The 27953-nt window shown below is 41.0% G+C and overlaps 1 protein-coding gene across 1 annotated transcript in view; it reads left to right on the top strand.

The window, feature by feature from the left end:
* The first annotated feature begins 318 nt into the window (after positions 1 to 318).
* LOC117368628 (vomeronasal type-2 receptor 26-like) overlaps positions 319 to 27953 on the top strand; it is a 30763-nt gene continuing 3128 nt past the window's right edge. Inside the window, exons 1-4 of the mRNA XM_033962357.1 lie at positions 319 to 407; positions 1193 to 1484; positions 15128 to 15355; positions 22598 to 22724. Coding sequence (XP_033818248.1) covers positions 319 to 407; positions 1193 to 1484; positions 15128 to 15355; positions 22598 to 22724 — 736 coding nt within the window. The remainder of the gene's footprint in view (positions 408 to 1192; positions 1485 to 15127; positions 15356 to 22597; positions 22725 to 27953) is intronic.

Here is a 27953-nt window from a genome sequence, read left to right as displayed (position 1 = left end):
CCATCAGCATCATAATTTCTCTGTCTTTCTTCATTCTCTTTTGCTGTAAATGCATTTTCTATTTTTCATTCAAATATTCAATCAGAGCAGACCATCAGGAACCACAAAGCATCCCCTGCTATGCCCAACGAGGACATTTGGAGGAGGAAGAGCGACCATTTTCACAGAAGCTGTTTCATAACGTTAAAGATGGAAGCTCAAATAGTTCTGATGTTGATGTTTTGTGACATCCTGTGGAAGACGGCCGAGTGTCAGTGCACAATTCAGAGCTTCAAAACACCAAGACCACTACGTGGATTCCATAGGGATGGAGACATCATGATTGGGGGACTCATAACAACACAGGAATATAATACAATTTTTACTCCATCCTACAGCTATTACCCATCTATATCTGATTTTTTCAGGTAAGTATCATCATGGATGAGCTGCAGTCTATGATATGCTCGCAGGTTTTATATTGCTTGATCAAGGCATGAGCTACAGATGTAACTAACTCATGTCACAGGGATATTTGAATGCAAAAGATTTCAAAGCTATAAACACTTACTGTTTATTTTTCCATGTTATGCCTATTATGAGTGATGGGAGAATGAGGGTAATATGGGTACAAGAGAGATCAGCATTCAGGGGAACTATTACAGAAGGGTTTCGACTGTATATGCCCCTCCCTGCTTCTCTTCTCCTATCCTCTCTTCTTTTTCTCTCTTCCTACACTTATTTCCCTCTCTTCTCTCCTCTCATCTCACTGCCTCTTCCCTTCATTTTTAATCTTTCCCTTTCCTTACCCCCTTCTTTCATCTCTCCCATTTCCTCCTGCCCTCCCTCTATGTATCTTTTCTTATCTCTGCAGTCTGGGACTTATCTCAACCTGCACTAGATATGAATTTCTAGCTGTTCTAACAGGGGTCTGGTGTTATTTTAATTAGTGAGGTCAGGGAACTTTGACCGGTACTTCCAACCATGCCATCTTTCTCCGATACCACTTCCTTAGTAAACCTCCTCTAGCTCCTGCATAATCATGGGTGCAGAGTTTATGGATGGGCAAAGAAACAGAGGTGCTAGGGTCCAGTCTTTAGGGATGTATGCATTTCTGCTAAACCTTGAGCACTGTTTCTAACCTTAATAGCATTTTCTATCTTTTATTTTGATGCTAATTTTTCATATTATCTGTCACTTATTGTCCTTAAAGTCTTTCATCATTGAAGTATTATGACTTCCTGGCTTTTGTGTTTGCGGTGGAGGAGATTAACAACAGCTCAGAGCTTTTACCCAACCTCACACTGGGATTCCATATTGATGACTCTTACGACAACTTATTATTAATGTGTAGAGCTACTGTAGGAATATTTACAGGAATGGACACAGGGGTCCCAAACTACAGCTGCAAAACATCTGGTCCACTGGCTGCTGTCATTGAAGGTCTTCCACCTGAGCATTCGAGTGAGTTTTACCGCATCTCCAGTCCATACCACTACCCACAGGTCAGGGAGCATCTTTGATTTCACTTCCTATCCTCTTCTAGAGCCTTTCCTTAGAGAATATCAATCTTCAACCAATTGAAACTAAGGCCCTCTTTTACAAAGCTGTATAGATGAGTGCCTCACTGCAAATGATCTGATGGCCATTCAATTACTATAGGAGTCTCAGCATTTACTGTGCCAACCCACACTCTCAGGCTTTGTAAAAGGGGGCCCAGGTTATTAACCACTCAACTATAGCTGTGACAAAATGCAGAATTCAAATAATGAGGTAGAAACAAACACTTCTACAATAAAACTACAAGAATGTAATTAATGGGGTAGATAGTAAGCCATCAAAGCCCTTGGCTGGAATCCAGTGTTCAAGTCCTATTTGCCCTCCTGATATTACTTGTGACTCTCAGTAACTCACTTCACTCTTTAAGTCCAATATAACTAAAATGTATGGTGTATTGCTTTAACTCGTGGGTTAATGTATGTTAGGACTTTTTAATACATGCTTAATGAATTGACATATGTTATGTCAGAGGTTAAGATGCATTTAGTCAATTCAGCAAGTACTAAGGGGCCCTTTCACAAAGCAGTGGTGTATTTACCTCAGCGGCATCATTACCGTGGCTTTCTAAATTTGTTAAGGTATGTTAAGAATCCAAATGTATGCTAACAAATACACCTTCTTGACCTGTATAATTTGAGGCTATCAGGTGTAGGAGTCCCTTAAACCTAACTTAGTCTACTACCTGTCGGAGATGAATATCTGGGGCCATCATTTCAACAGTGCACCAAAACACCATTTCATCTTCTCCATTTGTCAACTTTTAGCTCTGGTAGTCAGTTTCAAGAAATCCTTGTAAAATGCTTGCTAACGCATGAATTGTTTTGAAATTGTTCTCAAAGGACTTCTTCAGGAGCCGTATGAGATAGAGTATATGAGTCTGTCAGTATATGAGAGGTCCTCCATGCCCTTTATTAGCTTAGTTGCTCTTCATTGGCCTAAAAACCCTTGTTGTATTTAACGTGCAAAACTCAAACGTGCCTTAATTTACTTATACCTAAATATTAACTTCACTTGATGTTTTTAGAACTTCAATCAGGAAGTCAGCCTTATAAGTTCAGAACGTGTGTGTTGCACGAGTTGAAAGCCTGTGTTTGCCCTGAAGCAGCTTTTTTGGAGGGAAACGCTGGCCGTCATTGCAGTGGCATACCTAGCATATGTGACACCCAGGGCCCATCATTTTTTGACACACATACCGATCTATACTAAAAATATGATTTTTAGTAACAATTCACATTTCGCACAACAAGAGTGTACCTAAGAAAAAGCAGCATCTAAAACACTGCAGTGAGCACTAGAACACCAACACATACATTGTAAAACTAAACAAGCCAGATCCTGCAGTCAATTGATTCTGTACAGTCAATGCCTACAGAAAACTATGTCCTTTTTATACACACAGACCAGAGATACACCCTCCCCAATATGGATAATCACAAACTAAAAATAGAAATATGTAGACAAAAGTTAAACTAAACCGCAAAAAAAAAAAACCCAGACTCTATATACAATGCAACACCACAGAGACAGTGACATGTTCCCTAATACAAAGACAATAGATGTAAATTTGAAAAAACTGATACATAATAATCACCACTTTACAAATTAACAAATAAAAATAAAACAAATAATGAGAAATAAGAAAATACCTTTTTATTGGACTAATCCATTTTTCAATTAGCTTTCAGAGGCCAAATCTTTCTTCTGAACAGTACAGTATACTGCTGTTATGGTATCCTGTCCTGAGGAAAGGGGTTTAGTCCAAAAAATGGCCTTATTTCCATTTCCTATTTATAAACTTTTATCAATACAGTTACAATACTACTTGATTCTAAGTAAAGCAACAAAAAACCTTTCTACCTTTTGTCATTTCTGCTTTAATCATCTTCTCTTTGCTCTCTTCTTTCTATACAGCGCTTGTCCTCTCTCCCTTCCATGCAACATCTGCCCTCTCTTTGCCCCTTCCACCCAGCTTCTGCCCTCCCTCTCTAACCCTTCCATCTACTGCCCACACTCTCTCTGCCCCTTCCATCTACTGTCCACTCTCTCTTCCATATGGCATCTTTCCTCTTTCTATGTCCCTTCAATAAACTGTATATCCGGGGTCCCTTCTCTCCTTTGCACATGATTCATTTCAGCTTCACCGCCTCTCCATTTTTCTGTCTCAACACTCTCCCCTATGCTTTGGCATCTCTCTCTTTCTCTTCTTCTTTCCTTCCTTACTTCCCACTCCACACCATGGTGTGGTATCTCTATCTCTTTCCCTTCCCTCCCCCATGCCATGGCATCTCTTCCTCCCCCTCTATGGTCTAGTATCTCCTTTCCTTTTTTTTTCTTTTCCCTCCCTCCCATGGACTTGGCATCTCTGGTTCCTCTCCCTTGTCTTCCTTCCCCCTCCTTCCCTCTCTCTCCCCAATTGGGTGCTGCAGCAGCAGCATTTCTCCCCCCTTGCCTTTGCAGCATTTCTCTCCCCCCCTTGCCTGTGCAGTATTTCTACCCTCACCCTTCCCTGTGCAGCAGCAACATTTCTATGCCCCCCCTTTTGCTGTGCAGCAGTAACATTTCTACGCCCCACCCCTTTCCCTGTGCAGCAACAATATTTCCCTGCCCAGCATTTCTGGCTGGTTCCCCTGCTCAAAGCCGAGGGCGTCTACACCTCCGCGATCCGCAGCTGTGTCAGAAGCCTTCTCTCTGACATCGTGATGTCAGAGGGAACACTTCTGATGCAGCCGTGGATCGCGTGAGGAGCCTATTCCCGAGGCTTTGAGCAGGGGAGCTGGCCAGAAGCTGTACAACGCCGGAGTGAGTACCCGCGGACACCCCTGTTTACTGCCGCTGCTGCTGGTTAAGGAAAGCAGCAGTGGCAGAATAGGGAGGGTGGCCAGCTGTGTACCTCCTTGGGGAGTGCACCCAGGGCAGACCTCCCCCCTTCCCTCTCTTGGTATGCCACTGCATCATTGGCACACAGATTTTTAAAATAAAACTTCTGACTTGAAAAGAACGCTGACTTGAGGATTGATGTTAAAATTTAATTATATATAAATTAAGACACATTTGAGTTTTGCATGTTAAACAAGGGTTTTTTATGCTAATGAGGAGGCACTGAAAAGGTTTGTGAGGACACTTGAGTCCTGAGCCGTGCCCTGAGGCTTTTTCCCTTGTCCGCATTCTATTTATTTTCATTTACAGTCTATTCACACAAAGTGGTTGAAGATTTGATCTACTAATTTTGAAGATTTATGCCTTTACTTTTACAAGTGAAATTTATTTTGTTTGTGATATCAAACTCATAACCTCAGGGTACTGAGGCAGCAGCTCTAAACACTAGGCCACACTTCCACTTAACAGTTTAAACATCTAAATATTTGACAAGTGAATGTAACGTACTTTCACATGACAAAGAAGGTGATGAATTCAATCTTTTATTTTTCAGCAGATCAGTTACAAATCCGGGAATCTTTTCATGACTGACAAGGTTAAGTTTCCAAATTTCTATCAAACTGTCCCCAGTGAGCTACACCTTTGCGCTGGGATAGTCAGGTTACTGAAGCATTTTGGCTGGACCTGGGTTGGTATCCTTGTACTTCATGATGAAAACAGCATGAAGGCTGTGCAGATCCTGAGAGAAGGGATTGAGCAAAGTGGAGGTTGCATTGAATTCATCGAAATCATCACAGAACTTATATCTTCGATTACGATAGATGAAATGTTTATCAATTATAATGTTTACGACATCATCCAATCATCTTCAACTAAAGTGATTATTTTCTATTGTAACAGAAATTTTAAGGACCCTGGAAAAATTTTTAACAAAAGAAGAGCATCTGGAAAGATATGGATCACCATTGCTGAAAGGGGATTTACCCTGCCCTCACACTATGGTGATGGGAAAAACAGCTTAGCTTTCACTTTGGGGAAAAAGAATATTCCAAACTTTTATAAATTTGTCCGTGAGGTGAATCTTTCCCGGCTTCCAGAAAATTCATTTACAGAGACATGGTGGAAGGAACTGTGTAACAAACAGTGCCCCAAGAGCATCCAAAGATCATGCGGCAGTAATGAAACATCTAGCCCTCTCGATCACTGTGATATCATAAACTTTGGGAGCAGCTATAGCGTATACAATGCTGTGTACGCCCTGGCACATGCACTGCACGCCATGGTCACTTCTAGTTCTGGAAATACCACCCTATGGAATGGAGAAAGGGAGAGATTTTGGGAGTTTTTGCCATGGAAGGTAATTTGATTTAGGGCCACTTTTATCAAACAAATTAGTATAGACCGGCACAGCAAATGCACCAAAACCCGTAGGGATTTAAAGGGCTTTGGTACACTTGCTATGTGACTTCATAAAAGAGGCCCTTGATTTGATTTAATATATTTATATAGCACTGCTCCAACATTAGAGGCTGTGTATTCTTTATACATACATAATTAAAAATCAGCAATAAAATTACTAACACAGGCAAAGATTAACAGCTTAATTTGTTAAATATTATCTCCCTTTTTACAAAACCGCAAAAGTGGTTTTTAGCGTCGACCAGTGCCCTGAATGCTATGCGCTTCTCTGACACTCAGAGTTCCCATGAGCAATGGCACAACGCTCAGCATTCAGCAGTTCATAAGCCATTACTAAAATGGATGTGGGGAAATCCACTTATTATTCCTAGGATAAGCAGCATAATCTGTTTGGATTCATACCAGTACTTGGGACCTGGGTTGGCCACTGTTGGAAACAGGCTACTGGCCTCGTTGGACCTCCAGTCTGTCCCAGTAATGTTAACTTTTATGTTCTTATGGGGGTTTTTTTTATCATTTTTATAAATGATATTGCTGAAGGACTGTCGGGAAAAATTTGCCTCTTTGCGGATGATACCAAAATCTGCAATAGAGGAGACACCTCGGATGGTGTGAATAACATGAAGAAAGACCTGGCAAAGCTTGAAGAATGGTCTGAAATTTGGCAGCTAAAATTTAATGCTAAGAAATGCAAGGTTATGCATTTGGGCTGCAAAAACCCGAGGGAATGGTACAGTTTAGGGGGTGAAGAACTTATGTGCATGAAAGAAGAGTGGGACTTGAGCGCGATTGTATGTGATGATCTTAAGGTGGCCAAACAGGTTGAAAAGGTGATGACAACAGCTAGAAGAATGCTAGGGTGCATAGGGATAGGTATGGCCAGTAGGAAAAAGGAGGTATTGATGCCCCTGTATAAGACTTTGGGGGAGACCTCATTTAGAATATTATGTATAATTCTGCACCTTCAAAGAGCTATAAAAAGGATGGAGTCGGTCCAGAGGAAGGTCTACTAAAATGGTGCGTGGTCTTCGTCATAAGAAGTATGGGGACAGACTTAAAGATCTCAATATGTATACTTTGGAGGAAAGGCGGGTGAGGGGAGATATGATAGAGATCTTTAAATCCCAAACAATTCCAAAAAATGTCACTCACCAGTGATTGCTGCATGGGTTTTACTGTCATTACTCTTTTTGATCTGGAGCGATGTTTAAATACCTACGTGATGTAAATGTGCATGAGTCGAGGCTCTTTCATTTGAAAGGAAGCTCTGGAATGAGAGGGCATAGGATGAAGTTAAAAGGTGATAGGCTCAGGAGTAATCAAAGGATATACTTTATTACAGAAAGGGTGGTAGATGCGTGAAACAGTGGTGACAGAGACTGTGTCTGAAATCAAGAAAGCCTGGGATGGGGGCATGGCTTTACGATCATGGCGACCAGACGTACTGACTGAGTGTTCTCCAAGACGGCAGACTGAATCTATATCAAACACCTTCACACAGCGATAAAAATCACATAAATTTTGAGGTATCTTACCATCTTAATATGTCACTTTCTAAGAATAGCAAGGGAGAACCATCTACCTCCGCACTACCGAGTGGAAAGTGACCTAAGCACGAGGTGCCGTCTCCTGAAAAACCACCAAAAACTATCGATTCCTAGCTGGATCTTTTGATCGTGGAGATGTGGGCTTTTAAAAATATAATGACACAACAAGAGGAAGAATCACAATTAATCCATATGGAAATAGAAGCCTTAAATGCACAATTCACTGATGCCAGACATCGTCTCGATGAACTTGAAAACTTTAAAGCAGCACATGCTCAAAATGTCACTCTTATCCCTACTAACTAAATTATTACCAACTATATTAACTTCTTACATATATAAAAGACTTAGATTCTTTATTATTTTAAATAATTAAAAAATATATATATATTATCATATGATGTTATAAGTGCTCAGTCTTGTATATCCTACATGGAATCCAAAGTAAGTTATCACAGGACCATCATTGCGCTTATACGTCCTATTTTTGGTATGTTGTTATTATCCCAAATGAGCGACCCATCACATTTTCTCTATTATAATTCACTATAATCAGTGATTATAAAATGGTCAGTCTTCATGTATATATAGGAAATATAGCACTTATCTTTATTATAGTCGAGGGTCCTGGTGTTGGTACCACGAGCTAATTTTTTTGAAAGATTTTCTTCTTGATTGGTGAAGTAAAGTGACTATGCCATTCAAATCAAAGTGCAATAGTGCTATGCTGCTCCTCTACCCAGTCCTGAGTTTCGCCCTATTGGCTTCATCAGGAGGAGTGAAATGCTGTAAAAATATGCATGATTAAAATCTATATAAAACAACCCAATCTTATAAATAGCACTTATATTTCTCTTCTTACTCTAACATTATTTAAATAGAATTGAATATCTTATTATAATATTCTCTTAATACAAACTTGAATCGGCAGTCTTCGGGATTACAGAGAAACATTTTCGGGTCATGGCAGAGCTCCGATTTCCATTTTCTTTTTACTTTTTTGTAACCTACCCACTGTCTGTCCCAATAATCAAAAGTTAATCTTAATCTTTTATATCTTAAGAGTTGTTAAATCCGTCACCAGCAATCATGTTGGCGTTCTCTCTTCTTAATTGCATCTTCTATTAACCGATACAAAATGGCGGATGCATGTTACAGAAGTGGGTTATATTGCTAAACGTGAAATCTCATTGGATAACCCTTCTGTATCTCAACATTTGAAATAAAGATTCCTGATTCGCTTATCCACTTGTAGGAGGGATCTTAATCTAAACCCATTGGATATCTGTGTTTAAACCTCCTGGTTCTAATGTGCCCCATTGGTAAATGAAATGCTGTTCCTTTCGCAAGAGATACATACTTATATCACCACTCTTAAATTCTTGTATGTGCAGTAGGACTGTAACCTTTAATTCTTCTTCTGTGTGTTTATTATTGATCCAATGCTCTGTTAAAGGTGCCTGCATTTTCCCCGTGTGGATGCAATTTAAATGTTCTGCTACCCAAATTTTAATTTTGCGTTTTCTATGTCCAATATAGTATAATCCACAGGGGCAAACGATACAGTATATGACTGCTTGCATATTGCAGTCTGTTTTACCTCTGATGTAAAAGTTTTTCTTTGTTTTTGGTATTATCAATGACTGATTCTGATATACATTGATGCAGTACTTGCAGTAACCACATGCTTGATGTCCTCCACTGTCCTCATTTATATTTTGTGTTTTACATTTATTCTGTTTTAGTATTTCACCTAAGTTTTTACCCCTTGTGTAAGCAAACTTTGGATATTCTTGAAGTTGGGGAAATATTGATAAGATCGACCAATGTCTTTGAATGATCTTACTTAAAGTTCTTGATTGTTTAGAATAAGGTAATAGACATACCGTATCTTTATTCTGTTTTTGATTATGATATCCCTAAACATGAGCGGGATATTGCCGCGCTGAAAACTGATTTGGAAGACCTCTCTAACAGAAGTAGGCGTAGCAACATAAGAATTTTGGGAATACCAGAATCTGCTGAAGGTTCAAATACTATTGCTTTTCTCACTGATCTACTGCCTACACTTCTGGATCTAAAGTTTGATATTCCACTGGAGCAAGAAAGAGCACACCATGTCCCTTCAAGACTCTCTTCACATCAGAAAACACCTAGGCCTATAGTAGCCAAGGTATAGAGATACCAACATGCATTATAACTCCTTACCACTGGATAAGAAAAGAAACATCTACTCTTCCAAGGCAAGAAAATCCTTATTGTTCCTGATCTCGCTAAGTCGACGGCAGCCCGTAGGAAATTGTTCTTATAACGACAGGATCTGAAGGACATTGGAGCCAGATTTGGTCTCTTATATCTGGCTAAAATGCTAGTTACCCACAATAACAAAACTGCCACATATCTTGAACCAGCAGAACTTCAACAATATACTAAATCAATCAAAATGCAATAGTATATCTCTGTTTTAATAATCTGAAAATTTCTCTCCATAGCTGTATAGGGCACATGAAATTCTTGTTCCATTTTACCTCTGCCAGTCTCTGGAGGTGCCAATTGGCGTGATGGTCTGCCTATGAAGGTTTTCAAACCCACCCAGATTTTTTCTTCTGATTAAAATGCCATCTCTCTTGCACTGTTTGCCTTTTTCTGAGGTGACATTTTGGTTTTCTTATTAGTTCAGAAAGTTTCAGTGCTTTTTGTATCACACATATCAGGTACTATTAATTTCCTTCCTTTTTGCTAGAATGCTTGCTATGATGCTTATTGAAACTATACTGCCTTTTAATTCATATGACTATTCTTCATAGTAACATAGTAGATGACAGCAGATAAAGACCTGAATGGTCGATCCAATCTGCCCAACCTGATTCAATTTAATTTTTTTTTTTTTTTTCTTCTTAGCTATTTCTGGGCAAGAATCCAAAGCTTTACCCGGTACTGTGCTTGGGTTCCAACTGCCGAAATCTCTGTTAAGACTTACTCCAGCCCATCTACACCCTCCCAGCCATTGAAGCCCTCCCTAGCCCATCCTCCACCAAACGGCCTTACACAGACACAGACCGTGCAAGTCTGCCCAGTACAGGCCTAGTTCAATATTTAATATTATTTTCTGATTCTAAATCTTCTGTGTTCATCCCTCAATTTTATCATATTTTACAGAATGTTCTATTAAATTATCCATATATCCCAATTATACTAGGTGGAGATCATAATCAACCATTGGACCTAATTTTAGATAAAACTTCTACTTGTAGAACATCCAAATCTAAGACCTTGGAAGAAATCAAAACTCTCATGATAAACTACAATCTAATCGATCCCTGGAGAACCTTAAAACCAACTGGCCGTGAATATACATACTTCTCAGCCCCACATAACACTTACGCCAGATTGGATTATTTTTTAATTTCTTCATACTTATTGCCCTCCATTCTTCACACTATTAATAACCCCATTCTCATATCGGACCACGCACCAGTTTCACTATATATTAAAATATCCCAATGTATCGCAAATCAAACATACCTGGAGACTTAATAATATCATACTAACTGATGAAATCACTAATCAAAAACTTTGCTCCTTTACAAAGGAATTTTTTCGTATCAATTCAGATCCTCACTTATCTCAGGCTACAATTTGGGAATCATATAAAGCCTCACTGAGAGGGGAAGTAATAAGTTTAATGGCCTTAAAGATCTTGAATCTGAGATACTAAACATTGAAACCAAATATATATATAATCCAACTGACATGGGACTCTGCATACAACTTATAAAAAAGAAATACGAATACAATACATTCGCTTCTAGATTGGATAACAAAGATATTTTTATTCTAAAATCAGGACACTATATTGGTGGAAATAAAATGGGGCATTCATTAGCACAATATTTAAAAGGAGAAAGGAGAGGTTTCATTTTTCTTCCATTAAGAATTCACTCAATCAACCCTTGCTTGATCAAGCTGATATCAGCTCGGAATTTGAAAAATTTTATTCTCAATTATTTCAATCAGAATCCAGATCCTTGATAAGCGACATATCCAATTATTTAAACAACATCTCTCACCCAACAATACCACCCCATCTCAAAAAAGAATTAGAATTACCAATCTCTTCTCAAGAAATACTAACAACAATATCTACACTTGCTTCTAACAAAACTCCTGGGCCAGATGGCATTACAAATGAATTCTATAAAACTTATTCCTCCCAATTATTCCCTCAAATATTACAATACTATAACTATATTCATTTACACCTGGAAATGCAATGCAATTTTGCAGAAGCTAATATAGTAATATTTCCTAAAGCAGACAGAGATCCTACCCAGGTTGGAAACTATAGACCGATATCCCTACTTAATTTGGACTATAAAATCCTTGCAAAGATCCTTGCTAACCGAATAAATAAAGTGATTGAACTTCTAATATTACCAGATCAAGTAGGATTTATCAAACATCGATATATTGGAGATAATCTTAGAATACTGCATAATGTTTGTGGCTTTGCCAAGACCATCTCAGAGCCTATAGTGGGGCTCGCCATAGATGCTGAAAAAACATTTGATAGGGTTGAATGGGAGTTCCTACTGAAGGTTCTGAGATAGTTTAACTTTGGAGACAATTTTGTATCTTGGATACATACATTATACTGGCACCCATCATCTAGAATCTTGATAAATGATTCTCTTACTGGATCAATCATATTGAAACGTGGAACACAGAGCTGTCCTCTATCCCCATTATTATTTAATCTTTCTTTAGAACATTTAATATCGGCCATTAGACAATCTAATCAAATACAAGGCATCGTTTCCTTCTCTGGAGAACTCAAGATTGCAGCTTATGCTGACAATATTATGGTATTCCTCAAGAACCTATCATCATCTCTTTCCGCCTTTATTCCCCTAACCGAACTATATTCCTCACATTCTGGATACAAAGTTAACTGGGGAAAATCAGTATTTATTCCCTCTTAATGATCTAGTATCCCGTTCAGATATTGATGCATTTCAATTCTCCTGGTCCACCTCTCCAATAAAATATTTGGGTACATATGTACATAAAGATTTTGATGTAACCATGGAAACCAATATTACCAAATTGAAAAAATTAGTTATACATTACATTACATTACATTACATTACATTAGGGATTTCTATTCCGCCATTACCTTGCGGTTCAAGGCGGATTACAAAAGGTTAATTTAAAAAACAGAGTTACAATGATTAGCTAGAGAGGTAAGTAGTAGATCTTAAGAGCATTTAGAGGTCGTGTTGTTATTGCTGCTTCAGGAATTTCTTGAAAAGTGTGGTTTTTATTTCTTTTCTGAACGTCCTATAGTCTGGGGTGGTCATCAGAAGGTTGGAGATCTGGTTGTCCAGCCTTGCGGCTTGAGTGGCTAGGAGGCCGTCGTGTAGTTTTGTTCTTTTTACTTCCTTGATTGGGGGGGGTATGAATGGGGAGTGCGTTTTTCTGTGTCTGGTACTGGGTGCTTGGATGAGGCGATTGTTCAGGTATGATGGGCTGTCTCCGTGTAGGGTTTTAAATAATATGCAGTAGAATTTGAATTGGATTCTTTCTTGGATTGGGAGCCAGTGTGAGTTGATGAAGGCTTCAGTGATGTGGTCATGTTTTTTCAATGAGTAGATGAGTCTCAAAGCTGTATTTTGGATTGTTTGGAGTTGTCTTATCGTAGTTGCAGTACATGGAAGGAAGAGTATGTTACAGTAGTCCAATATACCTAGTATTAGGGATTGTACTATAAGTTGGAATTGTGTTCTTTCAAAGTATTTTCGGACTTGTCTCAGATACAAATATCTAAATGGTCACCTTTATATATTACTTGGTGGGGCCATGTTTCAGCAATCAAAATGACATTTGCACCTCAAATCATATATAAACTTACCATGCTTCCTAGCCTATGTAATCAATATATCGCTAGATAGATCAAAAATTATCTGCCTTTTTATGGCAACATAAAAAACAAAAATAGCACTAGATAAATTAAAAGCTACTAAATTCCAGGGTGGGGTAACCTACCTGATTTTTACAAATATCATTTGGCTTCCCTAGCTAAATATGGCTCCTATTGGATAACTCATGATCCCTCTAAAAGTTCCAAATCTACTCCTTCTTGGCTAAACTTGGAAGTTTCATTAAATAATCCAGTACCTATCAATGCTCTGCCTACCATGTTCTACATACCACCCCATCTCAAACACCTCACTCTTTTTACTGCAACTCTATCTCCCTTAAGAATTCTAGACCGTATAGCTACCAAACGTTTCACTCACAAAAGTATGGCTCTGTGGAATAAGCCTATGCTAAAATATAACAAACGCTGCTTAAACTGGAAATATTGGAAAGTAAATGATATCTGCAAGTTAAAAATTTATTTCATGATTCTGAATTGTTATCCTTTCCAAATTTTTGCCTTCAATTCCCTGCCTTATCCTCGAAACGGAATCAATGGGCAACTCTTACCTCACTGCTTGCTAATATACAATTTTCAGAGGTCTCCTGTTTAATGCAATGGAGTAATTTAATTACATCTACAGGTAAAGCCATATCATTCTACTATAAAATGTTCAGAGATTCCCAATTTTGCCTTTCTATTGACATTGTTAATAAGCGGTCACAAGATCTCGACATACAACTCACAGATAAAGAATGGACTAAATTATGGTCTAAAATTACCGTAATAGACCATTACTATCTGCTAGCATGTCCCAATCTCTATTATTTTTAATGTGCCGTCTGGACACCTTATAAGATGAAAAAAGCAAAATTAATATCAGACGTTGTTCAAAATCCCAAGGTACGCTCCCACATATGTTCTTTTCATGTCCCATGATCCAACCTTTCTGGATGTAAATATGGTCTTTCATATGTTCCATTTCAAATTGTACTGCAGATTTATCTTTTGATATTATTATAATGCGTTCCTTACATCCTTGCTTTAATCTTTGTACATGCGATCTAACATTAATTGTACATGCGATCTAACATAATAATATCTTTTGCTATTCAACAAATTCTCTGCAATGGAAATCTGCATCTTTACTGAATTACACCTTTTGGTGGAACTCCATATGCCTCTTTAAACGATTTGAACAACATGCTGCAGATAAATTGGACTACGGACAGATGACTCCTAATCGTATTAATATTTGGAAACCCATTGACATTTACTTAGTCTATTTGATCAATTCGCTTGTTTCCTGACAGTTGCTACATCTACCTCGATATGTGTATACCTTTTGATGTTGTTTACCTTCCTGAACTGTGTTTATTTGTTACTTCCTTTATATAAATAATTCAATAAATAGATTGAACTTAAAAAAAAAAAAAAGAAAGCCTGGGATAGGCATGTGGGATCTCTTAGAGAGAGGAAGAGATAATGGTTACTGCGGATGGGTAGACTGGATGGGTCTTTTGGCCTTTATCCGCCATCATGTTTCTATGTTTATTAAGTGCAAAATTGTTTTTCCCGTTGTGTGAATAATAGAAATATGAACCAAACAGGTGATTGAACTAAAGACAAACCAAACTAAAAATATTCATAGGGCATATCCCTCAAATTTCTATAGAGCAGGAAATTAAATAATGTGTGTATGGAAACATGTCACTGTTTTCATGTTGCTTCTAAAGGAAACCCATTCTTAAAATCAAGTTGAGATTGTATGTGCTTGAATTTAGTAATATATCCCTCCACTAAAATTAATTTGCTTTTCCATTAGCTTCATCGTTATCTGAAGAACCTCCACTTTAAGAATGTTCTGGGTGAGGAAATCTTTTTTGATAAGAACAGTGAACTCACCATTGGTTATGATATTATAAAAATCTTCACCCTACCCAATGATACACGGAGAAATGATATAGTTGGACATTATAACCCTTATGCAGCACCGGGGAAGGATTTTACCATTAATGAGAAGGCGATCATGTGGGAGGAGCCATTTTCACAGGTCAGATTTGAGTAACACAAAAACAAGATGGAAGACACTAAACCACACTCATATCGTGCATGTGGTTACAAATAGAAGACCTGTTTTACAAAGCCATGGTAGAGGTTTATACCGTGGCCCAGGGTGTTAAATGCTCTAATGATGCTCCAATGCTCAAAGGATTACTATTAGTGTCAGATCATTTAGCACTGCGCTAGAAACTTCTCCCATGGTTTAGTAAAAAGGAGGGGGGCTATATATAACAATACCAAGGCTGCTTTTTACCTAAATTTAGGCATCTAAGTTGGGCCTCTCTTTTCAGCCACATTTAGAAGCCTAACATTTCTACTGCAAACTCAATTAAATTTAAGCACTTTAACTTAGTAGTTGTATGTAGGCCAAAACATTTCATTTTGAAAAAAATATATTTTATGGTTTATTCATTTTTCCTTTTATTCAGGTGTTTTAAAAACTTTTCTCATGTGTTGAGCAATGTCATCAGTAGTACAAACTATCATTCAAATAATGTACCCAGTCATTCAAACTGTACACACAACTGCTTAGTGCTGCCCTCCAATGGCAAAAGGAAGTAAGTGTCAATCTCATATTTTGAGAAAACCAGGGAAAACATATGTCGAACTCCTGTAAGTAGTTTATGTTTTCAGGTAAACTTTCACAACAAGGATCCTATAGAGCATTTAGTTCAAGAAGGAACAAATGCTTGTATAGCACTTGCTTCCCCAAGATCAGATATGCCAGGATAAAAATGGATCTCATTTTCTAAAAAGAAAATCATTAAAAGTGGCAGCCCATTCACAAACCAAGCTACAGAATGTACAACCGGACTGTGTATCACTTTGTTCTTTGATATCAGAAGGGAAAAGATCAGCTTCTCAATAGTACAAGCATTTAAAATTTAATATGTGTAAGGTACCAAAAGGAATACAGAGCACTTGGGAGTTTGACTTGGATAAAAATTAGGTGAAATACAATCAAAGTCAGTATGGTTTCAATCACAACATCATTGCATTCAGCTAGCCAGGGATTGTTTAGTTAATTTACTGTATTTTTCGCTCCATAAGACGTACATGATCATAAGTCGCACCCTAGATTTAGAGTAGGAAAACAAGAAAAAAACATTCAGAACCAAATTGTGTACTAATATATACCAGGCTCTGCACTCAGCCCCCCCCCCCCCCACTCCCTGTAAGGCTTTGCACCCTACCCCACACTCCTTGCCAGGCTCTGCACTCTGTCCCCCCTTTCTGCCAGGCTCTGCACCCTGTCTCCCCTTCCCTAACAGGCTCTGCACCCTGTTCTTTTCATTTTTCATATACACATAATACACACAGCAGATATAAATTCTCAGAACTGACACATTTTGATCACTAAATTGAAAATAAAATCATTTTTACTATCTTTGTTGTCTGATGATTCATGACTCTCGTTCCTTCCTTTCTTTCTTCCTTCCTTTCTTCACTCAGACCCAACAATTGTCCCTTTCTATTCCCTCCCATGTCCCGAGTCTGTGCCCCCTTCCCCTCACTGCCTTCCAGCCTTTGTCTTTCATCCTCCCTCTCTCCCTGCCATGTCAAAGCCTGCCTTCCTTCCTCCCTGTGGTGCCAATGCCTGCCTTCCTCCCTCCATGCAGCACCGAAGCCTTCCTACCCACCGCCGATTCCTCCTCCTCTGCCCCTGGTCCGCTGCCACCGCAGCTCGCCGCAACTCCAGGAAGGTAAGGTAAGGGCCAGCATGCAGCGATAGTACGCCGCTGGCCCACAAGCCTTCCCCCAATATCAGAACTGACGTCAGGGGAAGGCTTGTGGGCCAGCGGTGTGCAATTGCTGCATGCTGGCCCTTCCCTTACCTTCATGGAGTTGTGGCGCAGCGGCGGCAAGCAGGGATTAGCGGTGGTGAGCAGGGAGCAGCGGTGGTGTCAGGCAGGCGGGTGGGGAGCGGCGGCGGGGGACAGATGGCAGTGAATCCACATACCCCCAACGAGCGGGACATTTAAAGGGACATTTAAAAAGATATGATGGGGTAGGTGGGGGTGTTTAAAAAAGTTATCTTCGCTGCATAAGATGCACCAACATTTCCACCTACATCTTTCACAAAACATATGAACTCAGATTTAGATGTAATATCGAAAATGTCCCTCCATGTAATTGCTTCCTTTTGCCACCAGAGGTCACTATTTGCACTTTTAACAACAGTACCGTGTTTCCCCACATATAGGCCTCACCCATGTATAGGCTGCAGAAAAGAGCGGCCTATGTTTAAAAATCAGAAGATAAGCCACCCATGGTATTAGCCATGGCTTATCTTCTGGTACCTCCCCTGCCTTTTCCATTCATTCCCCCCCCCCCAACCCCGGTACCTTTTCGAAAGTAATAAACAATAGTATGCACTAATTGAGCCAGGGCCGATGATTAGGTAGTGGGGAAACAGGGCAAGTGCCCTGGGCCTTATAGCTCTAAGGGGGCCCCATGGACCAAAATGTCCTTCCCTTTTCCCCACCTGGTTTTAAAGCTCCCACTCTCACTTTTTTAAAATGTAAAAGGGTTGCTGGCATGGTCTATTCTCTAGTAGTGATGGCGGCTTCCTTGGTGTTATTCTCCCAAGTGGATACAGGAAGTTGATTTGGAGGGGGAGCAGACCATAGCAGAGGAAGAGCACCAAGGAAGCTGCCAGCAGCACTAGAAAATCACTGCCACTCTAGCGACTTCTTTCATTTTAAAAAGTGAGTGGAGCTTGAGAACATGGTGGTGTGAGACGGCAAGCACATCCTGGTCCACTGGGCCACCTAGAGCAGTTTATTTTTAAATGAAGGGAGTGATGCTAGATGACAGGGTATTTGGTGGACCCAGGGGGATGGAAAGGGGGAAGAAGGAGGAGGAGGAAAGGGAAGATGCTGGATGAGAGAGCATTTTGTGGATGGTGAAATCAGGGGAGGGGGGCAGGGATGAGAGGAATTGGGGTCCGGCAAGTCTAACACTTGTCCTGGGTCCCAGCAAGTCTAACACTGGCCGTGAATTGAGCAATCATATATACTTCTTCGTAGCACATGTTTAACTGTTGACTAAATCAGTCTATAGAGGAGACCAACGCAGTGTACAAAGACTCAAGACCACCAGGCAAACATGTAAGTGGACATACAGTATATTGATAATGTGTTCCATTGTTTGGTGAATCACCTCTGAAGTCCCAATGTCCTTCAACGTTATTCTTCATTTCCGCCACCATTTGACTGAAATTATTTTACCCATGACCACAAATGTTGTGGACATTCAAAAAACAGATGGTCAGGTTGTCAACTTCTCAGATCTTGTGCAAACCCAGAGTTGCATCTGTTAGTAGTCAACCATCTCTTGCACCACAGACCATCTACAGTGAGGTCTGAGTCTGGAAGATGAGCTCAGGTTGGATATCTCAACAACCGGCGCCTTGTAAAAACCAGGAATTTCTTGTTCTGGTGCCCCAATGATGAATGTCTAGTGGCCCAATATTACTCATCATAGGCGCTGGAATGGGGTAGGCAACAAGGGCCATGGTCTCCCCAACAATCGATGGTTGACAGTTGGTGCTTGCCCTCCCAAACATTTCCCGATGTAATTTATATCATTGGGCAGCCACCACGCAGCATCAACGAGCAGGCCTGCCCCGGAACTCTTTATTCTAATTCTGGCCTGCTCATTGATGCTGCATGGCAACTGCCCTGAAGATTTAAAGTACAATGCCGGGAGGAGGTAGAAGGTGGAGTTGGGTGCAGGTGATGGCCGTTCCTAGCAGTATTCCACTGGGGCTAGGGCGGAGTTCCTGGGCCTCCCCAAACCAAAAACCATTCTGCTAACTATGCTCATCATCGGTTATTACTGAATCTTGATGATCACAAAGGCCAGTAGTGGTCTGTACTGGGATTGCTGCTTTTTAACGTATTTATCAATGATCTGGAGAACATAAGAACATAAGAATAGCCTTATTGGGTCAGACCAATGGTCCATCAAGCCCAGTAGCCCGTTCTCACGGTGGCCAATTCAGGTCCCTACTACCTGACCAAAACCCAAGGTGTAGTAATATTCTATGCTACCAATATAGGGCAAGCAGTGGCTTCCACCATGTCTTCCTCAATAACAGACTATGGACTTTTCCTCCAGGAACTTGTCCAAACCTTTTTTAAAACTAGCTCCGCTATCTGCTCTTACCACATCCTCTGGCAATGCGTTCCAGAGTTTAACTATTCTCTGAGTGAAAAAAATTTCCTCTAATTGGTTTTAAAAGTATTTTCTTGTAACTTCATTGAGTGTCCCCTAGTCTTTGTAATTTTTGACGGAGTGAAAAATCGATCCACTTGTACCCGTTCTACTCCACTCAGGATTTTGTAGACTTCAATCATATCTCCCCTCAGCTGTCTCTTTTCCAAGCTGAAGAGCCCTAACTGTTTTAGTCTTTCCTCATATGAGAGGAGTTCCATCCCCTTTACCATCTTGGTCGCTCTTCTTTGAATCTTTTCTAGTGCCACTATATCTTTCTTGAGATAAGGAGACCAGAATTGAACACAATACTTTAGATGAGGTCACACCATGGTGCGATACAGGGGCATTATAACATTATTTCCCCCTCTTTTACAAAGCCATACTTGCGGCTGCCATGGGGCAACAGCCCCGAAGCCCTTTAAATCTCTATGGGCTTCAGGGCCATTATCGCAGCACCTGTGCTAAACAGCTTCGTAAAAGAGGCCCTTAGTCTTGTTAACCATCCTTTTTTAATAATTCCTAGCATCCTGTTTGCTTTTTTGGCTGCTGCCACACATTGGACAAAAAGATTTCATCGTATTGGCTACGATGACACCCAGATCCTTTTCTTGGGCGCTAATCCCCAAGGTGGACCCTAGCATCTGGTAACTGTGATTCAGGTTATTCTTCCCAACGTGCATCACTTTGCATTTGTCCACATTAAATTTCATCTGCCATTTGGATGCCCAGTCTTCCAGTTTCCTATGGTCCGCCTACAATTTTTCACAATCCGCATGCGTTTTAACAACTTTGAACAGTTTAGTGTCATCTGCAAATTTAATCACCTCACTCGTCGTTCCAATTTCCAGATCATTTATAAATAAGTTAAATAGCACCAGTCCAAGTACAGACCCCTGCGGCACTCCACTGTTTACTCTCCTCCATTGAGAAAAATGGCCATCGCTCTATGGTACGACCTCACTTCGAAAACTGTGTGCAGTTCTGGTCACCATATCTCAAAAAAGATATAGCAGAATTAGAAAAGCTACAAAGAAGGGTGACAAAAATGATAAAAGGGATGGGATGACTTCCTATGAGGAAAGACTGAAGCAGCTAGGGCTTTGCAGCTTGGAAAAGAGATGGCTCAGGGGTGATATGATAGAGGTCTATAAAATACTGAGTGGAGTGGAAAGTATAGATGTGAATCACTTGTTCCTAAAATACTAGGACTATGAGGCATACGATTAAGCTACTAAACTACAAATCAGAGAAAATATTTCTTCACTGAACACTGGAATTCATTGCCAGAGAATGTGGAGAAGGCAATTAGTTTAGCAGGGTTTAAAAGATGGACTTAGGAAAATCCACTGCTTATTCCAAGGATAAGCAGCATAAAATCTGGTTTTCTCCTTGGGATCTTGGCAGGTATTTGTGATCGAGGCTTGCCACTGCTGGAAACAAGATACTGGACTTGATGGACCTTCAGTCTGTCCCAGTATGGCTATTCTTATGCTCCTTTGTGAGCCACATATAGGACAATCAAGTCATTGTGACATCACTGGTGAGGTTGGCTGTTAGGCATTGGTGGACTGAGGCATTATGACATCACAAGCTCAGCTCTGGAACGTTGCTGTACTTTGGGATTCTGCCAGGTTCTTGGGACCTGAGTTGGCCACTGTTGGAAACAGGACGTTGGGCTTGATGGACCTTAGGTCTGTCCCAGTACGGCAATTCTTATGTGAGCCAAGAATAGGACAATCAAACCATTGTGACATCACAAGCTCAGCTCTGGAACGTTGCTGTACTTTGGGATTCTGCCAGGTTCTTGGGACCTGAGTTGGCCACTGTTGGAAACAGGATGTTGGTCTTGATGGACCTTAGGTCTGTCCCAGTACGGCAGTTCTTATGTGAGCCAAGAATAGGACTATCAAACCATTGTGACATCACAATCTCAGCTCTTTGTGTTTCTGCCTGGTACTTGGGACTCACTGTTCTGGCACAGTAACAGACTGCTAGAATGCTCATTCAGCATTCATGGTCTTCACAGATGCATCTCAGTTTATTCCCGCCAATTTAGAAATACTAGTAACATAGTAGATGACAGATAAGAGCTGCTTGGTCCATAGAGTATGCCAAATATATGAATGTGATTTATAAAAATGTTGCACATGTACTATATATTTCCGTAAATAATAGTGTAATGAGGGTGTAGTGTTTAGAGCTACAGCCTCAGCACCTTGAGGTTGTAGGTTCAAATCCCACGCTGCTCCTTGTGATCCTGGGCAAGTCACTTAATCCCTCATTGACCCAGGTACATTAGATAGATTGTGAGCCCAGCAGGATAGGGAAAATGCTTGAAGTACCTTGTATACAAAGTGCTTTGAGTGTGGTGATAAAACTAAAAGTTCAGTTTTGCCCGTTTTCAGGACACAAACCATTGACGTTTATGGTTTATTCTGTTGTTGATACTGTGGTACACGATGTTATTTTGTAACCCATTCTGAGCTCCTGTGGAAGAATGAGCTAAAAAATGGAATAAATATACTGCGTCTTCCTTTGAGTGGGTCAATGCGGTTTACGATAAAAATATCCACTTAAAAGAAAGGATAGGACAGATCCACATCCACTCCAAACTAACTAAAAGCATCTTGGCCTGGATTCTGTATTGGAGGCCACCTTAAAAGAATGTTTTCCATCTCATCACTATTTAAATTGCTTAATGTGAATTGTGGTAGATATATCGCAGGTCGCGTTAGGACTCAAACTGATGCTAAAATAACCCCAAGATTCCCAAACCCCCTGGTGGCTACTTTGATCATTCCTGGTGCTCCAGTATAGTCGCAGGGGAGGGGGGCTGTGGGAGGGGCAGCAAGAAGCAATGCCCCATCGCTCTTGGTCTCTCTGGCACGTCTAAGAATATGCCACCCACAGCTCATATTGGCTCATATTTAGAGAGAAATGTAATGCTGCATTTGAAAAAGTCATAACCCAGGGTTACTTCCAGTTATTCAGATTTTTTCTCAATCCTCAGACTCGTCCGCAGTCCAGATGCAGCCCGAGTTGCCTTCCTGGGTTCAGGAAATTAACCAAGGAAGGAGAGCCCGTCTGCTGCTATGACTGTATCCGCTGCCCAGAGGGAGAGGTCTCCAACCAAACTGGTGAGTGATATCATTATAATGTGACATGGCCTTGGCCACTGATTATTCAGTACTGGGTCAATATTCAGCCTTGACAGTCAATAGTTGGTTGTTTTTTTAAACACTGGCTGCCATGACTATAAAATCCAGATATTTAAGGCTGGCATCCAGATAACTGAGTACAAAATTAGATGTACAGTATATTATAAAAACCAGTTTTATCCAACCTATGGTTACCATATGGCTCCAGAAAAAAAGAGGATGGATTTAGTCATCTGGGTTTTACTTCCACTGAAAGCATGTCTCAATCTATCCTCCTTTTTCTGGAATCATATGGTAACCCTAGTCCAACCTATGGCCTGTAGTCCAAAACCCCACCCTCCAAAAGCTACATAGAACCTAGAAACATGTTGGGAGACAAAGGCCAAATGCCCATCCGGTCTGCACATCCACAGCATCCACTATTTCCTCCTCTCTGTAAGAGATCACACATCCCTTTTCCATGTTTTCTTGAATTCAGACATAGTCTTTATCTCCACCACCTCTATCCAGAGACTATTCCACACATCTACAACCATTTCTGTATAAAACTATTTCCTTAAATTACGCCTGAGCCTATTACCTCTTAACTTCATCCCGTGTCTTTCACTCTGGAGTTTCCTTTCAAATGAAAGAGACTCACCTCTTGCACATTTATGTCACATGGGTATTTAAACATCTCTATCGTATCTCCCTGGCCTTATGAAGGTCAGCAGATTTCTGTTTTCCCTGAGGCAGCTCAGCTCTCTGCAAGCTTGGAGATGCATGGTGCCAAAAGTTTGAATTGGTCTTGTGGTTTCAACTCTCACTAGACTTGAAGTTACAAGACAGCAGAGTCACAGGGGGAAGCAGGAATACCACTGGGCTTCTGCTGCTGGAGCCAGGGAAGGGGAAAGAACATAGTAGATTTACTGGGTCAGGCCAATGGTCCATCAAGCCCAGTAGCCCATTCTCACAGTGGCCAATCCAGGTCCCTAGTACCTGGCCAAAACCCAAGGAGTAGCAACATTCCATACTACTGATCCAGGGAAAGCACTGGTTTCCACATGTCTTTCTCAATAACAAACTATGGACTTTTCCTCCAGGAAATTGTCGAAACCTATCTGCTCTTATCATAACCTCTGGAAACGCATTCCAGAGCTTAACTATTCTCTGAGTGAAAAAAAATTTCTTCTTATTGGTTTTAAAAGTATTTCCCTGTCACTTCATCGAATGACCCCCTAGTCTTTGTAATTTTTGATGGAGTGAAAAATTGATCCACTTCTACCCGTTCTACTCCATTCGAGATTTGGTAGACTTTAATAATCTCTCCCCTCAGCCGTCTCTTTTCCAAGCTGGTTCAACTGATTGAATGCTGGTGGGGAGGCAGCTATATGAGTGAGTGAGAGAGATTGGGTGAAGGCTGAGGGCAGTTCTCAGAGAGTGTGTGATTCTCAAAAATGACAGAGTGAGTTCATGTAACTATGCATGATGTGGCTCTATGAATATCGTGCTGCTAGATATATGAAGTACTGTAAAGATTATTTGCAGGTACTTACCGTATTTTTCGCTCCATAAGACACACCTGACCATAAGACATACCCTAGATTTAGAGGAGGAAAACAAGAAAAAAAGCATTCTGAACCAAATTCTCCCTGCCAGGCTCTGCACTCAACTCCATACTTTTTGCCAAACTCTGTACCCTGTCTCCCCTCTGGTGATCTAGTGGTAGGCTGGGATATAGCACAGGGCAGGCAGGGACAGGGCAGGCAGGACATATGAGGCATATGAGAACCCATCAGAGGACCAACGCAGCAACCTCCAATTTACTCTGAGAGTACACAGGAAAGGGACTTGGGGTAATGGTGGACATGACAATGAAGCCGACGGCACAGTGCGCAGCGGCCGCTAAGAAAGCAAATAGAATGCTAGGTATAATCAAGAAGGGTATCACAACCAGGACGAAAGAAGTTATCCTGCCGTTGTATCGGGCGATGGTGCGCCCACATCTGGAATACTGTGTCCAATATTGGTCGCCGTACCTCAAGAAGGATATGGCGATACTCGAGAGGGTTCAGAGGAGAGCGACACGTCTGATAAAAGGGATGGAAAACCTTCCATGCGCTGAGATATTGGAGAAACTGGGTCTCTTTTCCCTGGAGAAGAGGAGACTTAGAGGGGATATGATAGAGACTTATAAGATCATGAAGGGCATAGAGAGAGTAGAGAAGGAAAGGTTCTTCAAACTGTCAAATAATAAAAGAACAAGTTGAAAGGGGACAGATCCAGAACAAATGCTAGGAAGTTCTTCTTTACCCAACGTTTGGTGGACACCTGGAATGCGCTTCCAGAGAATGTAATAGGGCAGAGTACGGTACTGGGATTTAAGAAAGGATTGGACAGTTTCCTGCTGGAAAAGAGGATAGAAGGGTATAAATAGAGGATTTCTGCACAGGTCCGGGACCTGTTGGGCCGCCGCGTGAGCGGACTGCTGGGCATGATGGACCTCAGGTCTGACCTAGCAGAGGCATTGCTTATGTTCTTATGTTCTTATGTTCTCTGAGGTTAAGCATGAAAAATGTTCTGGAACACTTTTTTCCCCAAATGCTATCATCTTTAGAAAAGAAAAAATATATATATATATATAAACACAGAATATCTTACCTTATCCCGTGGCCATAGGTTGGATGAGCGGATTTTGAAAGGACAGAACTCTACACCCTTTACGGTTCCACCTGGGTATTAAAAGTTAATTACCCACCTGGGTAATTGCAGGGCTCTTGAGGTCCTGGGCCCAGCTTTTGGGGTTTTTTTGGGGAGGGAGGGGAGCCTGTGGTCTAGTTCAGAGGTAGCCCATTCTGGGGGGAAGTCTTGATCCTCTGGCAGCATGATAGAAACAGCTGATACGCTGGCTGCCAGAAGGAAGAAGTAGGGCAGGCCCAATGTGAGCAGCGTAGTAAGCTGGCTTCCCTGAAGCCACGCCATTTGCTTTGTTGAGTTTCACCTGCCGGCAACAGAAAAGAAAGCTGAATGTACATGTGTATAAAGCCACGCATGCACAGAAGAAAGATGGATGCCCAACTGATGCGCCGGTAATACACACCAGTAATGGGCATGTGCCAAGGTGAGCCTACGGCCAGGAAGAGAAGGAGATAAAAGTGCCCACAAGGTCCAAAGAAGGGTGCAGAAAAAGGACAAAACAGTAGGGTGAGCTCACCCTTTTCTGTTTCGCCAAGTTCAAAGCGAAGTCTCCCTCCCCCCCCCCCCCCTCCTCTCCCCACAGGCCTCTTATCTCTGCGCAGCTCCTGCTCTCAGACTGCCACGATTACCCGTGAGTGCTTGTGGTGGTGGATGAGCCACAGGGACAGCGTCTGCATGCTCTGCTGTGAGTTGCTCAGCTCCAAGAGTTTCTTCTCTAGTGCCACCTCGGAGAAGGCCGACATCCCCAGATAGTGGAGCGAAAAACACTGATTGAGGACAGTCGCTGATATCCATCACCTTCACTGCCCTAACCATGGCCAGGCAACGGTCTCAAGCACCCGCAGCCCTTACTCCCTCCAGCGTGCATGCATGAGCCTCCAAAGTGATTAAAAACAAGTTGGGGTGTGTGGGGGGGGAGGGGTTGTGGGATTCGCTCCATAAGACGCACCCTTATTTCCACCCACTCTTTGGGGGGGGGGAAAGAAGTGCGTCTTATGGAGCAAAAAATACAGTATTCTATTTTTTTCGTACCTTGAGCAATGGAGTGTTAAGTGATTTGCCCAGGGTCACAAGGAGCTGAGGCGGGAATTGAACCCAGTTCCCTGTGATCAAAGTCTGATGCTCTAACCATTAATAACATAAGAATTGCTATACTGGGACAGACTGAAGGTCAATCAAGCCCAGCATCCTGTTTCCAACAGTGACCAACATAGGTCCCAGGCTACTCCTCCACTCAGAAAGAAAAAGGTTGGACAAGCCTGATATAAACTATGAGTGAACCCAGTATTCCATGCTACTTAACTGGGTGGGAGAGGCTCTGACATGGTTAAGCAGAATTCTGCAGCACATCTCATATTCCGCCAAGTTGCTTCACTGTTCAAACTTCTGCAGCTCCTCAGTACCTCTCCTCTCTTATCTCTGTCTTCAATCTGCCCTGAGAACTCTGATCATCAGACAAGTCTCTCTTGGCAGTACCCTTCTCCTCCACAGCCAACTGCTGACTCCGTCCCTTTTACCTTGCTGTACTATATGTCTGGATCTTCTTGCCTGACTCAGTGCAACAGGCTCCATCTCTGGCAGTATCCAAATCCAGGCCAAAAGCCTACCTACATTGGAAAAAATTCTGATTTAATATTTTAAAAAAGCATTTTGGTGCTTTGGAAGCTCTGCACCATTAAGAAGTACTTTGATGAAGCCTCTTTTCGCTTCTTAACTCAGTCTTCCAGTTTAAGTATTCTTGACTACTGCAACATCATATATTTGGGTGCTTTTAAGAAAATTCTCAAAAAAGTAGAGAGTAGTTCAGAATACGTCTGTTTGCCTTATTTTTGGTTTAAAAAAAATGGGAGCATATTACTCCATTCTATCAAAAGCTTCATTGGCTGCCATTGGAATCCAGAGTCTTATTTAAGTTCTCATGTATCTGCTACAAAACAGTATTTGCCATGCTACCAGGCTATCTTACCCCTCATTTTACCCTGAGCTACATTAATAAGAGCTCTCGAAGAGTACACTTGTTTGCATATCCCTCAGTAAAATCCTGTCATTACAAAAGGTCCATCAACAGAACCTTTTCTTTTCAGGTGGCCACACTGAATACATGGCTTGCCGAAACTGCGTTAGAAGCTTCCTTTTATCTTGATTTTAGAAAGCAAATAAAAACCCAATTATTTAACAGACTGGCATCCTAATGTATCTTATTACTTACTTAATAATTTTTTTCTTATTATAAATTGGTTGGATCTTCCCATTGAAAGCTTTGAACTTTGCTGAAATTTTTAGATGATTTCAATTTTATATATCTATTTATTTGTATTGTATGTGTTATGATCGATTGATATGAACTGCCTAGAACTCCCGGGTATGGCGGTTAAAAAAATAAACTATTATTCTTACCTTTTTTGAAACTGCATTTAGGTCCTTGTAAAATATCCGTTTTTGCTGGACATTCCCTACATAGTCCCTCACCTTATCCACCTCATCAGTCACCCTAATTGAGCAGGATACTTAGATCCACCCTTTTGTCCTGAG

Source organism: Geotrypetes seraphini, chromosome 10, assembly GCF_902459505.1.
Source record: "Geotrypetes seraphini chromosome 10, aGeoSer1.1, whole genome shotgun sequence".
Lineage (NCBI taxonomy): Eukaryota > Metazoa > Chordata > Amphibia > Gymnophiona > Dermophiidae > Geotrypetes > Geotrypetes seraphini.
The sequence above is the reverse complement of the archived record's forward strand: the minus strand, read 5'-3'. Positions and strand labels throughout refer to the sequence as shown.